This window comes from Guyanagaster necrorhizus, assembly GCF_019112545.1.
Source record: "Guyanagaster necrorhizus MCA 3950 unplaced genomic scaffold BT62scaffold_23, whole genome shotgun sequence".
In the NCBI taxonomy this organism is placed as follows: domain Eukaryota; kingdom Fungi; phylum Basidiomycota; class Agaricomycetes; order Agaricales; family Physalacriaceae; genus Guyanagaster; species Guyanagaster necrorhizus.
This window is the reverse complement of record NW_025064902.1, coordinates 424,959-438,079: the sequence shown is the minus strand read 5'-3', so window position 1 is coordinate 438,079 and position 13,121 is coordinate 424,959. Positions and strand designations below refer to the sequence as shown.

General features: G+C 46.2%; 7 protein-coding genes across 7 annotated transcripts; 4 read left to right on the top strand and 3 right to left on the bottom strand.

Moving 5' to 3' along the window:
- Positions 1 to 1,315: 1,315 nt before the first annotated feature.
- On the bottom strand, positions 1,316 to 1,892 carry BT62DRAFT_935045 (uncharacterized protein). The gene has a single exon (XM_043186845.1). It carries the CDS (start codon positions 1,871 to 1,873, stop codon positions 1,544 to 1,546), a length of 330 nt encoding a protein of 109 aa, XP_043036927.1. The 5' UTR covers positions 1,874 to 1,892; the 3' UTR covers positions 1,316 to 1,543.
- Positions 1,893 to 2,494: 602 nt separating this feature from the next.
- BT62DRAFT_841374 (uncharacterized protein) lies at positions 2,495 to 2,893 on the bottom strand (the record flags this gene model as incomplete). Its single annotated transcript, XM_043182443.1, has 2 exons — positions 2,495 to 2,594; positions 2,640 to 2,893. Coding segments are annotated over 2 exons (354 nt in total), but the record flags the coding sequence as incomplete, so codon positions are not given.
- A 530-nt stretch (positions 2,894 to 3,423) lies between these two features.
- BT62DRAFT_1009237 (uncharacterized protein) lies at positions 3,424 to 3,822 on the top strand (the record flags this gene model as incomplete). Its single annotated transcript, XM_043177522.1, has 2 exons — positions 3,424 to 3,442; positions 3,494 to 3,822. 2 exons carry the CDS (start codon positions 3,424 to 3,426, stop codon positions 3,820 to 3,822), a joined length of 348 nt encoding a protein of 115 aa, XP_043036925.1.
- Positions 3,823 to 4,772: 950 nt separating this feature from the next.
- Positions 4,773 to 5,336, top strand: BT62DRAFT_935043 (uncharacterized protein). The gene is made up of 5 exons (XM_043186844.1): positions 4,773 to 4,854; positions 4,895 to 4,898; positions 4,922 to 5,021; positions 5,077 to 5,162; positions 5,211 to 5,336. Exons 1-4 carry the CDS (start codon positions 4,831 to 4,833, stop codon positions 5,117 to 5,119), a joined length of 171 nt encoding a protein of 56 aa, XP_043036924.1. The 5' UTR covers positions 4,773 to 4,830; the 3' UTR covers positions 5,120 to 5,162; positions 5,211 to 5,336.
- A 1,683-nt stretch (positions 5,337 to 7,019) lies between these two features.
- BT62DRAFT_331033 (uncharacterized protein) lies at positions 7,020 to 8,242 on the top strand. The gene is made up of 7 exons (XM_043180527.1): positions 7,020 to 7,071; positions 7,257 to 7,560; positions 7,611 to 7,689; positions 7,750 to 7,763; positions 7,822 to 7,923; positions 7,974 to 8,065; positions 8,195 to 8,242. Exons 2-6 carry the CDS (start codon positions 7,406 to 7,408, stop codon positions 8,041 to 8,043), a joined length of 420 nt encoding a protein of 139 aa, XP_043036923.1. The 5' UTR covers positions 7,020 to 7,071; positions 7,257 to 7,405; the 3' UTR covers positions 8,044 to 8,065; positions 8,195 to 8,242.
- A 459-nt stretch (positions 8,243 to 8,701) lies between these two features.
- On the top strand, positions 8,702 to 9,678 carry BT62DRAFT_331329 (uncharacterized protein). The gene is made up of 9 exons (XM_043180528.1): positions 8,702 to 8,782; positions 8,899 to 8,927; positions 8,980 to 9,007; positions 9,064 to 9,124; positions 9,175 to 9,199; positions 9,254 to 9,280; positions 9,364 to 9,371; positions 9,422 to 9,463; positions 9,527 to 9,678. Exons 2-9 carry the CDS (start codon positions 8,920 to 8,922, stop codon positions 9,571 to 9,573), a joined length of 246 nt encoding a protein of 81 aa, XP_043036922.1. The 5' UTR covers positions 8,702 to 8,782; positions 8,899 to 8,919; the 3' UTR covers positions 9,574 to 9,678.
- Positions 9,679 to 10,101: 423 nt separating this feature from the next.
- Positions 10,102 to 12,412, bottom strand: BT62DRAFT_330547 (manganase peroxidase). Its single transcript, XM_043180525.1, has 15 exons — positions 12,074 to 12,412; positions 11,892 to 12,022; positions 11,772 to 11,830; positions 11,652 to 11,725; positions 11,537 to 11,597; positions 11,288 to 11,485; positions 11,195 to 11,231; positions 11,135 to 11,142; positions 11,004 to 11,084; positions 10,879 to 10,948; positions 10,817 to 10,826; positions 10,730 to 10,765; positions 10,498 to 10,673; positions 10,382 to 10,446; positions 10,102 to 10,327 (listed from the first exon to the last, which is right to left on the bottom strand). Exons 1-15 carry the CDS (start codon positions 12,132 to 12,134, stop codon positions 10,315 to 10,317), a joined length of 1,080 nt encoding a protein of 359 aa, XP_043036921.1. The 5' UTR covers positions 12,135 to 12,412; the 3' UTR covers positions 10,102 to 10,314.
- Positions 12,413 to 13,121: the final 709 nt, after the last annotated feature.

Below are 13,121 nucleotides of genomic sequence, written 5' to 3'. Positions count from 1 at the left end.
TCAACTGCAACCTCATGGACTAACTTGGCCTTCTAAATCAGAAAACCAGTCTTCACCATCTTTAGTATTAGAATCTTTTTCAGTGCAGATATAAAAGAATGAGATTTTAAGTCACTGCTAGTATTCAATGAATCAGTCAGTGAGTAGAGTGATAGATTTGAAGCATCATCAGCTGATATAGAATCAGCATCAATGTCTGAGGCCCAAATCAGTTCTTTATCATCTTTATCACTCTAAGCAACAAATGCACACTCCACTTCTGAATCACTGTCAAGGCCTATGACAGCATTAGTAGTATTTGGTGTCTTGTCACTGCTTTTCTTGCTATCAATTGAGCCTTATTTCAGAGGCTTGGGGCAGTCCTTCCTCTAACAATTGTAACTTCTACAATTGAAGCAACCATGATTTGAATAATGCCTCTAGGACTTGCCATTAATCTTGCCAGGTACAGCTGCTAACACTTTATCATCATCTTGTACTTTTCTCTCTTTTTCACCATTCTGCAGATGGTGACTTTTCTTTGAGTGTTACTGATAATCATACTCTTCTGAAATCATGTTTTTCAGAAGGTCAGAATTAATATCCTGCTTGTGACAGAGAATGAAAGTGGACAGTAATGTTATTATCATTATTAAAGTGACTATGGATGCTATAACTCTCTTGCTAGCCTTTGCTGATTCTACTATATTTGCTGATATGCTCTTTTCTCCATGTAATACTTCATAATTTCTACTCACTGTTTGGTGATAGCAATTGCATGATGAACTAAATATAAAAAACCATTATGAATACACTGAGACAACAGGAATTGAGAGATGACTTTGTTCTTGTCCTATTGATAAATTTCAGCAACTTGGTCCTCAGTAATAGAACATATATTATACCTTGAATGGAGAGTGGTGCTAATAAAGTGATCTGATCTTATTTTTAGCTGCCACAGCTATTTCAAAGTGAGTAGCAAAGATAAGCTAATTTACTCCATTTGTCTCAAGCCATAGCACAGAGGCAGAAAGGTTGGTAGAATCAGTTGATATGCTTGTAACAGTAGACATTGCATAAAGAGCAATAAGATATAGAATAATATTGATCACTTTAAGTTCAGGTAAGGACAAAGCTTAAGACCTGATAGAATTTTGGTATAAGAATGACTAGATACAATCAAAGTAAGTTATGAGACACAGTAAGTACAAGTACATAATAGTTTTGCATAATGCTCACCTCAACTGTTATAGTTAACAGATGAGAGCAACTGACAGCTATTTATACATAAACAGCTGCAAATACAAAGAAGATCATGGAGACCATAATTGAATATCACAAGTGTCACAGCAACATGCTTATCCACACATTGCTCAGAACTAACAATTCATTCTATCAGAAAATGCAATAAAAACTTCCACAACACCTTTCATCCACCATACTGAACATCTAGACTCTCTTGGCAGAGTGTGTGCCATCTTGCAGAAAGATCATCATCCTCAAAACAAAATGGCTCATCCAGAATGAGTGTCTGCAAGGTTGTGCCACCCTCAACAGCTTCACTTCAAAATGCAACCATTCCAACAATGATACTGTTGGCATCCTCAAATTCAAATGTTGACCCTCTCAAGTCTATCCTGCATAGCTGAGGGACCAACCATGAAAACTCTGTCTTCCTTCCAAGCTGGAGAAAGACATCATTGGTCATCACCTTGCCACTGAGTTTCAGGTTCCTCAGTAATGGGGTGTGCTTCAATAGGTGTGTCAATGTTTGACTGTCAAGAGTCATTGAATCTTTGATCTGTATACACAGATACTCCAACACTGGTGCAGTCTCTGTAGTGAATTCCGGCAAAACAATACTATTATCCTCTCCTGGATCACTGAATTCCATCCGTAACTGGAGAAGCTCTGGCAAAGCGAGTCTTGAAAACAGCTCAGCTATGAATCTCTCAGCATTCTCGGTTATGATCAGCACCTGGAGATGAGTGTGCCAACACACATCAGATGGTGCATCTGAGAGGAAATCTATGTCTGCCGAAAATGTGCCATGCACCAAATTTGGCACTTTTTGTAAGAGGGCGAGGGGCTGCATGTTGTTTCCCTCTGACACCACTTTGGTGATTTGTTCTGATGGAAAATAAAATAGGTTGTGAAAGAGGATCCTCCAATTCCATTCTGCAAATTCTAACTCTTGTAACTGCGGTGCGAAACGGAATGCTTCGATCATGGCTATCGGCTCGGATTCTGTGTCTGGTTCACCATGTAGGAACACACAAAGTGAAGTAAGGGAACTCAGTGAACCGGAAATGTTGTTGAAAATGCGGAATGCAGAGAAGGGAAGACTAATGAAGAGTTCTTTCCAGCGGGGAGAGGTGGAGAGAATTATGGGAAGAATGGGATGGTCCAATGTGTCCTCATCACTCTCGATAGCAACAGTGAGGTGGTGTGTACCGGACCTTCCCAAATATGTTCCGAGACGGAATAATGAACGCGTGTGGCCCTGGTATCTGTGAAGTTGGAGCCCGATGAATGACCAGAGACTAGGTGTGGTTAAAGCAACTTGTCGCCATCGAGATGAGACATAGGATAAGTTCCACGGAGAATTCGTGATGCTGAGGGAGTCCAGCAATGAAGTATCCGCGTCGCTATCACTGGACTGTAACGGCTCGCTGTCCGGAAAGATACATAAAAGAAAGATGTGGCTCAAAATGTCGGGAGGTAAACGATGGACGGGATTCAAGACCAATTTCGAGTCAGCGATGTGCTTGACTGCTCGGTTCTGCTCTTTCAAGAGTGAGTCGAGGGTATTCTGGGTTTGTGATATGCGTTGCTGGAGGAAGGCCAAATACTGCTCTCCCTCACGGATAACGGCTTCTAGTTCCGCACGTTCGGCACATACGGGAGCGTCATTACAGGCAAAAAAATCCTGCAGTTGAGCGATGGAGATCCCATTGGGAAGGGGCTTTTCAGATGGCGCGAACCCGCACTGAGGACACTGAGATAGGGTTGTGATCATAGTTTGGTAAGTCTGAGTCAATGAAGGAAGCTGAAGAATATCCACATCAGACGTAGCGTAGAAAATCCCAGTCAAAGGCACCTTTTGGCCGTTCTCTTGTGATATTATTATCTGGAAATACATGGTACCCCTTAAGCAAACACGTGGACTTGAGGGCAGGCCACCTGAGTTCAGAAGCAGCATTCGCACTCACCATGTTCTTGCCCAATGATATCCTTCATCACTGCCAGTCGTGTAACTTGGACGCTTTTCTCTTCAAATACGACATGTTTCTCAATGAATTAGCTGGCCTTGGTTATTATAAGCGCTGTAGAAAAATTGCCACTGTCCACCATCATCTTGAAGGCTCTCGACACAGGCACCGCTCACCAGCAACGATATTCCGGCAGCGATGATAGAAGATACGTGACTGTGCTTTCCCCAGAATGGTCATGGTGCAGCAGAGTGCGTTATTTTCTGCTTGAAATCAGAGGCGCGTTCTAATCTCGACGACAGCAGTAACGGCTCGCTCGTGTCGGCTACTAGCGCACATGCAACCTGCATATCCATTATGGCGGGGAAGAACGCTTCAGCAAGCTCAGTCAAGAGGTCGCCTATTTACACTCGATAATATGTGGACGGTGCATACACCACATGACACGGCGTTAAGACCAAGCTCAGAAGGTTGTCCGAGCCAATGGATATGGCTTCGGCGTTGTATTTGCTTTCTTGTTTACGACGACAAGAATCGTACGCCAACGATGGCCCCTTCCTGGACATTTTTCTATCGCAGTACTCTGTTTGGACAACCTAAGGACGGCGTGAGGAGGCTTGTGAGCGCATGAGCGATGTCCATGTTTTTGGAAATAAAAGTTCTTTTTTGAGTGCGTGTATCTACTGACATGGGGCCCATGTTAACGAAGGCAGCAGCGGTACGGTATTCCCGAGATGCCTATTATGTTTTGGAATGGTGCACATACATCGGGTTTATAACCCGGGTTCGACCTGATGGGTTCATCACGCTTTGGAGGTACGCCGTTTCTTGTTTGCATATTGGCGAACGGCTAACGTGGAAGCAGCCTAACCACCATGTCAACCTTAACACGATCAAGCGGAACCGCAACGTCTGCAGACATGACTGATATGCTGGCTCCTAGTCGCATCCTTATCCGAAATGAACTGTCAAAAGCAAAACTTGTCTGTTGTAGTTGTGCGATCACTCGACGGACATGCTCTCTATCGGTTAGAGTCTGACCCCAATGGTGACCTTTTCACATCTTTGCACCGTGGAGCAACGTTGATCATTAATACGATAGACGAAAAATACTCTTAATGACCACCTGCGCTTATTCACCAGCATCGCTCACCCAAAAAAAACACACTCAACATAGATTATGGTTTCGTGGATATCGGTCCCGCTTGCTTCATTGCCATGTCGGGGCATGAATTCGAAACTTTGCCCTATTTGACGGGGTCAATTGGAATTAGTTCGATGCAGGCCTTCATCGAATGTTGTTCCCAAATGCCGGATACTATGTGCTCGTACATAAGCAACGCGATACTCCCTCAAAAACCGGCTCCCAAAATGACATCGCCGGTCACTCCGATACGGCTGGCTGATGTTCCCTCGCTCATGGGAGTGACACTCGGCGCAATTTACATCGGTGCCACCGTAGCTGCAGTGTACGTGATATTTCCTAGAGGATTCGCGTCGATGCTCACACTACACCTTAGCTATGGAATTGCTATTTTTCAGACTGTCATCTATTACAAACAAATTCCCAACGATCCGTGGCTCTTTCGATACGCGGTTCGGGATCCTAAGCTTTCGCGTTGAACTTGGTTCACACAGCATGGACTGTATACAGGTCGCCTTTCCGTAGTGCGTTGCCCGCACGAAGGGGACATATATCGAAGTTGTATCTTGACGTAATCCGATCTGCAGGATGCTCGATACACTCCATGTTGCGCTGAGCCTCCACGCACTCTATTTCTACCTTATCGAATTGTTCGGAAAAGATCTCGCCTTGTTCATGGTTATTTGATACGTCAAGCGGTGCCTTTTTTCTGTCGAGTTCTGAATTTCGAGCCACTTCCAGGAGTTTTCCAGTAACAGTTTTTCCTCGTCTCGTTGATCTGTGAGATCGGGCCCCCTTTTCCATATTAGCTGCAGCTTTTGGTCAATGTGCGTCTTTATATATCCTTCAGTAATCCGTGTCTGACAGGAGCCCAGATGCTGACTGTGTGTGGCGTGCAAGCGTGCGTCCCCTTCGATCTGCGCCGTGATAATCGGAATCGATGCCACAGCTTGTACGTTGTCAGAATAGTAAAGTGTTCATCTTCGTTCCTTGAAGGATCCTCTATACAATCCTAACTATGATCGTCTCGCAGTCGGCAGTCATTTTCATACAGTCCTGCCACGTTTTATCGTAGGTGTTCACTTTACCTATGCGAACACAAGTTGACACTGGTATTCGGCCCCGCAGTTCCTTGCGGTTGCTGCAACGTTTGGTGAGATACTCCTTGTCCTGATGAAAGAAGAAAGGTATAACTTAAATTCCCCGCAGGCACAGGATTCTGTAAGTGACACTCCTATAATTCCGGCGCCGTACTAACTCGACTCCGCTTGTTAGATGCGATTTATGATACGTAAGCCCTCCGGAAGGCATGACCGATTTTTCATTGAATTCATTTCCAGGTACACCCTGTCAAGCTTTCGACCATCAGAGGAGGTCTTCGGCTCGTACGTCGGACGTCGGAGGGGGTCTAATCCCTAGTTTTCTCCACGGTCATAGGAGCCGATTTTATTATCGCCAGTGCAATGTGCTTCTTCTACCTGCACAAGGGTAGATCAATGATCAACTTCTCTAGGTAAGGTTTATAGTGCGACTAAGATAATTGTAGGGTTAACGCGGCTTGCAGTGATATCTGGCCTGACAACGATATATAGATCTCTCTCCTATGCGATGCCTTGCGAGTTAATCATAAGTGTTCCTAGCGCATGTTCGCTTTTTACTCTCGTTGCGGTGACTGATTCCTCAGTTTCCATCCTGTATTTGTCTCCAATCTCATACTAGGTTTCTTTACAGTATATTGCCTAGCCTAACGCTCTCGTCTTCATAGCAATCGACTTTATTTTGTCAAAGCGTCAGTGTTTAACTCGCTGTTGCCTGAGGCATGAGATTCTCAGATTGGCGCCTCACGATTCAAGCAATGGAGTGATTGATTCAGGAGTGACGGTGCGTACAATGTACTGCGATCGATATTCAGTGAGCTGACCTTTTTCTGATCGCTATATCTGTCTCCATTCCAGAAGGAAATCGCAGTCTGGCTGATATGACATTTGCATGACAATGCACTCATGTCGTACTGCTATGCCCTATGGTCCCAATGGCTACCTTTTCTCTGTTATCTGCTGGATCACTAGCGCTATAGCGATACGAGGACCATGTATTCTTACGAGCCCAGGCACAGCAATTACTCACCCAGAATTTCTTGTACTCAATTGTCTTCTGAGGCCGAAGCCCCGGTTGGCTTGACGCTGGAGGTCGCAGTTAATGAGGATCCGAAGGCGATAAATAATCACCTTCATTCTTGTCGTCCTCCACTCTCTGGCAATGGAGTAGGACATCCCGAGTGTCCAGGCAGAGTTGACACAGGCTAGCGCGACCGACGGCAGGCCTTTCGTATCCAAGCACATTGTAATCGCAAGCTCATCATTCTGCAGGACAGCCCAGGCCTGTGATATGCCCTGGGGCCTTATTCTTCCTCGGCTCCAGTCAGTTCTCTGCGTCTACAGAAAACGACAATGCTTTTGATCTCGTTCAGCCCTCGCTCCCATGTTTCACACGACCGGCCTTCGTTTTGAAACGCAGATTGTCACTACCCGTTGTTGTCGTAGACGAAGGATGCAGTACCGCCCGGAAACAGCATCTATTTCTCAGTCTGAGGGAATCTCGAAGAAGTCCTGAGACCGTGTGGTCCTCGGGGTTTCTAAGTAAATGATCCGGGCTCGTTGGACTAAATCAAGCTTCTAGCGCCGACGTGACTCAAAGTGGGGGGGGCAAACCTTGAGAGCGATACAATCTCTCCCAGTTTAGTAGAGTTCCACATTTTCGAAAATTCGCAGCCAGAGGTACGAATCGAGTGAGAAGTACTTCGGCATCTTCCGAACTGAGTTCATCAGAAAGCTTGACTGAAGCAAAGCACCGTTCAGATCCTTTGTCTCCCATCCTATGTATAAATAAATGTTCCATCAACTGATTCTGACGGTCATTAGGTGCTCAGTGCTGAACCAGTGCTAAAACTGCCTCTAGATCAAGGAATAGCCGCTCGTGTGTTCGAATTATCGATTCGGAAGCTTTTAATTATCTGACAGAATCGCGGGAACCAATGGCATACCTTCTTCGAAGATGATTCTAAAATTCTATGTGTCATGCGTTAGGATATAACTGGCGTGCTGTTCCTTCAACACAGGCGCTCAAGATGTCGTCGCTTCCCTTACCAGTACCCATAGCTGATATTCCCTCAGAGCTGGCAAAGACCCTAGGAGCGCTTTTCATCGGGGCCACTATAGCTTCAGTGTGCGTGCATTGTTCTTCGTAATCTCTGTTATGCTCACACTGTACCCCAGCTGTTATGGATTAACCATTCTGCAGACCGTCATCTATTACAAACTAAATCCTGATGACCCATGGATCTTTCGATATGGGGTACGAAATATTAAGCCCTCGCGTTGGACCTCTCTCATACATTATGAAAACCCTCTCCAGATCGCCTTACTATGGTATGTTTCCACCACGTTGGAGGCATGAAGCTGTGTCTTGATCGACTGTGATCTGCAGGATCCTCGATACGCTCCACGTTGCGTTGAGCACCCATGCTCTGTATTTTTATCTTATCCAATCATTTGGAAATTATATCGCACTGCTGTCCAAGATCATCTGGTATGTATGTCAGAGCCATCGGTTCCGTCGAGCCTGATTTTTGCTTGCAGGAGCTTTCCGGTAACGGTCTTTCCCCACACTTCATTGATCTGTGATGCTATGATTCTCCGCTCCCGTTAGCTGCAGCTTTTGATTAATGTACGTATCGTCATATCCTTTAACAAGCGCCACTTATCCGTCAATAGATATTGATCAACGCTGGTGTCCAGGCGTGCGTCTCCTTCGACCAGGTCATTGATTGATTGGAAGTACTCAGCTACTGCTATCGCAGATTATACGGTGTCAGAATATGGAAACGTTTGTCTTTGTTCCCTGAAATCTCCATAGGTTTTGGGCCCATCTTCTGATATGTTATACTCTCATAGTTGGCCTTAAATTTCATACGGTCTTACCACGGCTTATTGTAGGTGTTTCACTGTTTATAGTATATAGGTCAAGACACTCAAAATCGGTGTATGATCTTCAGGTCATTCCTGTCGCGGCAACATTTGGTGAGATTCTCCTTCTCGTCGAAACAGAGCAGGGTGATTTAATTTCTTTTCGCAGGCACGGGACTCTGTAGGCCCTACTTCTATGATCACATCCTAGTACTGACGCGAGCATGCCACCTATCAGATGTGATCTACGACACGTGAGCAACCCGGGAGGTCATCTCCATTTACTTCATTTATGTTATTGTCAGATACACCATCTCGAGCTTTGTGGACATTTCGAAAGTTAAGGTAGGCCGTAAGCTCTCCATTAAGATGCATGAAGTATTCTGATGCTTGGTCATAGACGTGCATATATACAGTTTTCTCCACAATGACAGCAGCCGATTTCACTATTGCCGGCGTGATGTGCTTCTACCTTCACAAAGGCAGGTCTATGACTACTTTTCCCAGGTTCGTCTCTCTCTTCCTAAGGTCTCTGTATTTTCTCATCTTGGAGGACTGCTTACATAGCACTATCAAAACAATTGTGAAACTAATGCGGATCGTTGTGATATCTGGGCTGATGACAAGGTATAGTTGTTATACACCCATTGCCTTCTAGGCTGATCACGGACATACGTAGCGCATGTTCTCTTCTTACTCTTGTGTCGGCGAGTGTTCCCGTGAATCACTGTGACTCTCCCCGCCTTATATCCCAACCTATCAGTACATCGCATGGCCTGATACTCTGATTTTCTTCGCAATCGGCACCTTCATTCTACCAAAGCGTCAGTATTTGAATATTTTTCCGCGTGATTCCTCGCTAAGAGACCGATAGTCTATATAAATTCCCTGCTCGCGATGTGAGTCGAGCCCTCCTATCCTTTTACATTCAATACACAGTAGATATTTTTCAGGCTCAACTCGCGCAAGAGTTCCATGTGGTCAGTCGGGAAAGACCGTGCTGCTGCTGACCAGAAGATGAGATTTGCTCATCATGACGCTGAAAATGGGGCGGCTGATTCAGGACAGACGGTGTGTACAATATTTTCACAACTGGATGTAGGCCTGACAGTCCTTACAAGAATGTCACTATACCTGGTGGCTCCGGGACGGGTGCAGAGACGGTACGTACCGTACACAATTCCGTCATTGACCATTCTGCTGGCTGACCTGAAGTTTCCTTTTAGAGTGTCTCTCTACCTTTCCATGCGGCAGGAGGAAGCCAGTTGAGTAGCACGGGCGATATAACATTTGCTTAAGGATATACACACCACTTGCTTTGATTATATGCCTACCATTCAGTGTCAATGACTAGTTCCTTACATTCAGTACGAGCTATAGCGGCGGGAGCGGTATTGCTGGCACTACCTAACGTACCACCTGCGCCATAACGATCCGGAGCCGTTAATACAGAAGATTCTGTAGACTGGCGCCGAACCCGCTTCAAATGATACTGTATTTCCTATGGAGAGGAAGAATCGACACCAATGTCAAATACAAGTATTGCGTGCGGTGGTCGCCTGTAGGCCATCTCCGACTTTTTTTTCCGCCAGGTTACCAGACGATTTTGAAAGAAATATGCAAGTCTGAGTCCAAACGTCCGTCCATATGTGCACTTCAACGCGCTGTGATAAAAAATCCTTTGCCCTAGGGCGTGAAAATGCCGGAGTCGGCGGCCCAACTGTACTGTCGAAGTTCATCGGATCGGAGTCTGCCAACCCGGGCTGCCTAGGGCGTTAATGAGCCGCTTGAAACCCAGAGGAGAATGTTCATGTGAAAGAGAGTAGCCGAACGTTTTGAGGTGCACACCAGGGAGTTCATACGGATAATTTGTGAAGAACATCGGCACGGGCGGACCAAAAAATACAATATTGAAACGCGTTATTTACAGAGTTTCCGGATCAGTTACATTCACGATTGTTGCATATCAAGTTAAAAGAAATGGGAAAGTTTCCTGTTTGTCTGTGGAAATGACTTAGGATGGTGGACTGTATAAAAGAAAGAAATCAGTAAACAAAGATATACGATATGGTATCTCTTACACTGGAGCGACACTGGTGACAGGACCAGGATCAGCCGTGAGAGTAGGGAACGCCGCAGTGGCACACTAACAGGCAAATGAGAATCCGTCCCAGAAAAGATGTCAAAACGGCCTTACCGCTTGTTCGATGTCATTCATGTCCAATCCGGCAGGCAAGTGGGCGTTCTGCGCAACAGCTGCCAAAGGGATTGGGATGACCTCAGTGCAATCTACCATCTGAGATACGTCTTGTCCGGTAACAGAAAGTTTCAACATAGCGGCCTTGAAGTCGGCCTGCATCTTGGCCTGGTTATCTGTGAGAATAGCGCTGTTGAGATTGACCCCTGCTGAGAAATGCAACATCACGTACTGGCGAAAGACTGCCAGTCGCAGTTCGTTCGCGAATCTATGGAAAAGTTGAAGTTGGGTTCAAGCATCGGTCAAAATGTGGACACACCCCGAGCCAGCTAGTAATCGTAATGAGCCATCGATGACAGGTAACATGCGGCCGCGACTTACCGTCTCGTCGGATTGAAGTCGTATTTCTCCGGCCAGTGGCGACTCAACTTCACCCTGATTACCACCGGTTCTGTCCGAATGTCTGTCAGCGACTAGCCCGCCAGGGGAAAGCAATGGATACGTACCCGGGGAAGGAAGTGCCTCGCAATTGGACTTCTACGAAGAATTGAGTGTCGAAGAGTCCCGGAGTCGAGTCGAAGGGAGTGCTATATAAAATAAGTAAAGACAAAGCCAAGGACCCCAGCAAGATACACACCCCGGAATCTACAAAAGCCCTTGAGCGAAAGAAGACAATAGATAGATGAATTAACACTACCGTAGGGTCTACGTGATCGGCAGCAGCGACAGAGTGCCTGGAGCGAGATATCAAATGGGGCCTCTGCAAGGATAGAAGGAAACAATGCCGCACGAAGATAGGAGAGCTATAATTTCAGAAGACGAAAACCCTGCGTCGGCAAATCTAGCAATTATTGAATCTACCGTATCGAAAGGTTCTGGGACGAGTAGATCTGGCGAGGGTGCAGTGGCTGGGGGACGTCCCAACAAGAAGTTCAATTGGGGAGCTCCTGGACAATTGGACACCCCAACTGCGCCAGCCAACTGGATACTGGGGGAATTCTAAGAATATCAGAGTCATAAATGTATTAAATGTTCGTACAAGTCTCCTGCAGTCATGTTGTGGGCAGTGATAAAAGGCCTCTGTACTTCTACTATTCCGTCTAGATGAAAAATCCGTGAACGATGGTCTCAAAGAACTATCATTATAGTCATACCAATACCAATGTTTGCGTGGAATTCCGTTTCAATGGCGGAGAAAGTGACGATAGATCCATCAGCACCACCCCCGCTGTCAAGATCGTCAGCTTTCATTTATACGAGGATATAAGGCTTACCCTTTAGTAAAGGAAAACCCGATGGCATCGTGAAAGGTCAAACGAAGCGACTCGTGTACCTAGATACAATTCCGCCCATAATCAGCGAACAACTCGTTGAAGACTAAGAAAAATGCCGACCTCTTCTCCGCATTCTCCTCCATCGAAGAGATTCTCTTGGATGTCGGCTATGACGGGGAATAGGGCACAGCAGGCCTCATTGGTGACGGTGTGGACACCATCGGCGCATGCCACTCGCTTGGTGAGGGCAGCTAGTTAAAGGGTATGAGCGTCGTTACACATGGCAGAAGGTTAAGCAATACCGTCGGACTGGCGTACAACGGCAAGTAAGGCGAGAGCAGCGAGGAGAGGTGCAAAAGCCATGTAGTGTCGACTACTGCAGTGAAGACTCAACCCGTCCACCTTTTATACGCCTCTCTCATTCCGGAAACAGAATATGACAATAAAATCGAGAGGGGATTATCCAACAATAACACATCGCCTATGTCACCATCGCTCAACACCCGCCTCTGTCACTCCAGAATCGGCTTCGGAAGAGACTGGCTTGGCCAATAGGACGTCGCCTATGACACATAGTTCAACACCCGCCTTTGTCATTCTAGAAACAGAACGTGAAGAGACGAGCTTGTCCAATAACACGTCGTCTAATTTTTTACCTACCTCTGCAGGATGTGAAAAGAAACCCGGATGGGCTGGGCCAATAACACGCTGCCTGTAGCAAATAGTTTAACACCCACCTCTGTCATCCTAGAAACAGGATGCGAAGAGAAAACCGAGACAGCCTTGTCCAATAAAACGTCGCCTATAACACGTCGCTCACACATGAGTGATAATTTTGGCAGACTATCGAGAAACCGCATGATAATGCTGACCAAGATAGTCACAATACGGGGTGTAGAGGCGTCGTCGTGAGATGTTTTCATGTATCATCTTTCCCCATGTCGAAGTACGACGTCTGTGTGGGAAGCACTCGCGCAGCGGGTATTGAGCCAAACCAGAGGTATCGTACAACGGATAGAAGGGAATGTACTTCGGTGTCTGCAAGAGAAATTGGCCTCACCGAGGCGTCTCGACAGGAGGGAAAGTAGCACAAGTATACCGACAAAGACGGCTTTGTGAAGGCAGTAGCTGTCCGGTTCCGGGTTCCTGAGTTCGACTGCCAAGAGTGTGTTGTGGGCGATAAACGAGCCAGCCTATGACCGATTTTGATCCAAGACGCGTTCATAGGGACACGCTAAGCCAGAAACTGAATATCTGTTCGAAGTCCGCGTGTGAATTCCATATCGCTTCCGAGGAGTCGTACACCCATTCGGTTCGCACGCCAAGCCACAATGTCTTGTCAGCCAGAAT

Coding starts and splice junctions, on each gene's coding strand:
- BT62DRAFT_935045 (XM_043186845.1), bottom strand. CDS start 1,873: ATGGAATTCAGTGATCCAGGAGAGGATAATAGTATTGTTTTGCCGGAA.
- BT62DRAFT_935043 (XM_043186844.1), top strand. CDS start 4,831: ATGGACTGTATACAGGTCGCCTTT. Junction 5,022..5,076: donor GCCTTGTTCATGGTTATTTG/ATACGTCAAGCG, acceptor AGCCACTTCCAG/GAGTTTTCCAGTAACAGTTT.
- BT62DRAFT_331033 (XM_043180527.1), top strand. CDS start 7,406: ATGTGTCATGCGTTAGGATATAACTGGCGTGCTGTTCCTTCAACACAG. Junction 7,561..7,610: donor GGGGCCACTATAGCTTCAGT/GTGCGTGCATTG, acceptor ACTGTACCCCAG/CTGTTATGGATTAACCATTC. Junction 7,924..7,973: donor CTGCTGTCCAAGATCATCTG/GTATGTATGTCA, acceptor TTTTGCTTGCAG/GAGCTTTCCGGTAACGGTCT.
- BT62DRAFT_331329 (XM_043180528.1), top strand. Junction 9,200..9,253: donor ATAAATTCCCTGCTCGCGAT/GTGAGTCGAGCC, acceptor GATATTTTTCAG/GCTCAACTCGCGCAAGAGTT. Junction 9,464..9,526: donor CCGGGACGGGTGCAGAGACG/GTACGTACCGTA, acceptor GTTTCCTTTTAG/AGTGTCTCTCTACCTTTCCA.
- BT62DRAFT_330547 (XM_043180525.1), bottom strand. CDS start 12,134: ATGGCTTTTGCACCTCTCCTCGCTGCTCTCGCCTTACTTGCCGTTGTA. Junction 11,598..11,651: donor CCACGCAAACATTGGTATTG/GTATGACTATAA, acceptor TTTTTCATCTAG/ACGGAATAGTAGAAGTACAG. Junction 11,232..11,287: donor ATTATAGCTCTCCTATCTTC/GTGCGGCATTGT, acceptor ATCTCGCTCCAG/GCACTCTGTCGCTGCTGCCG.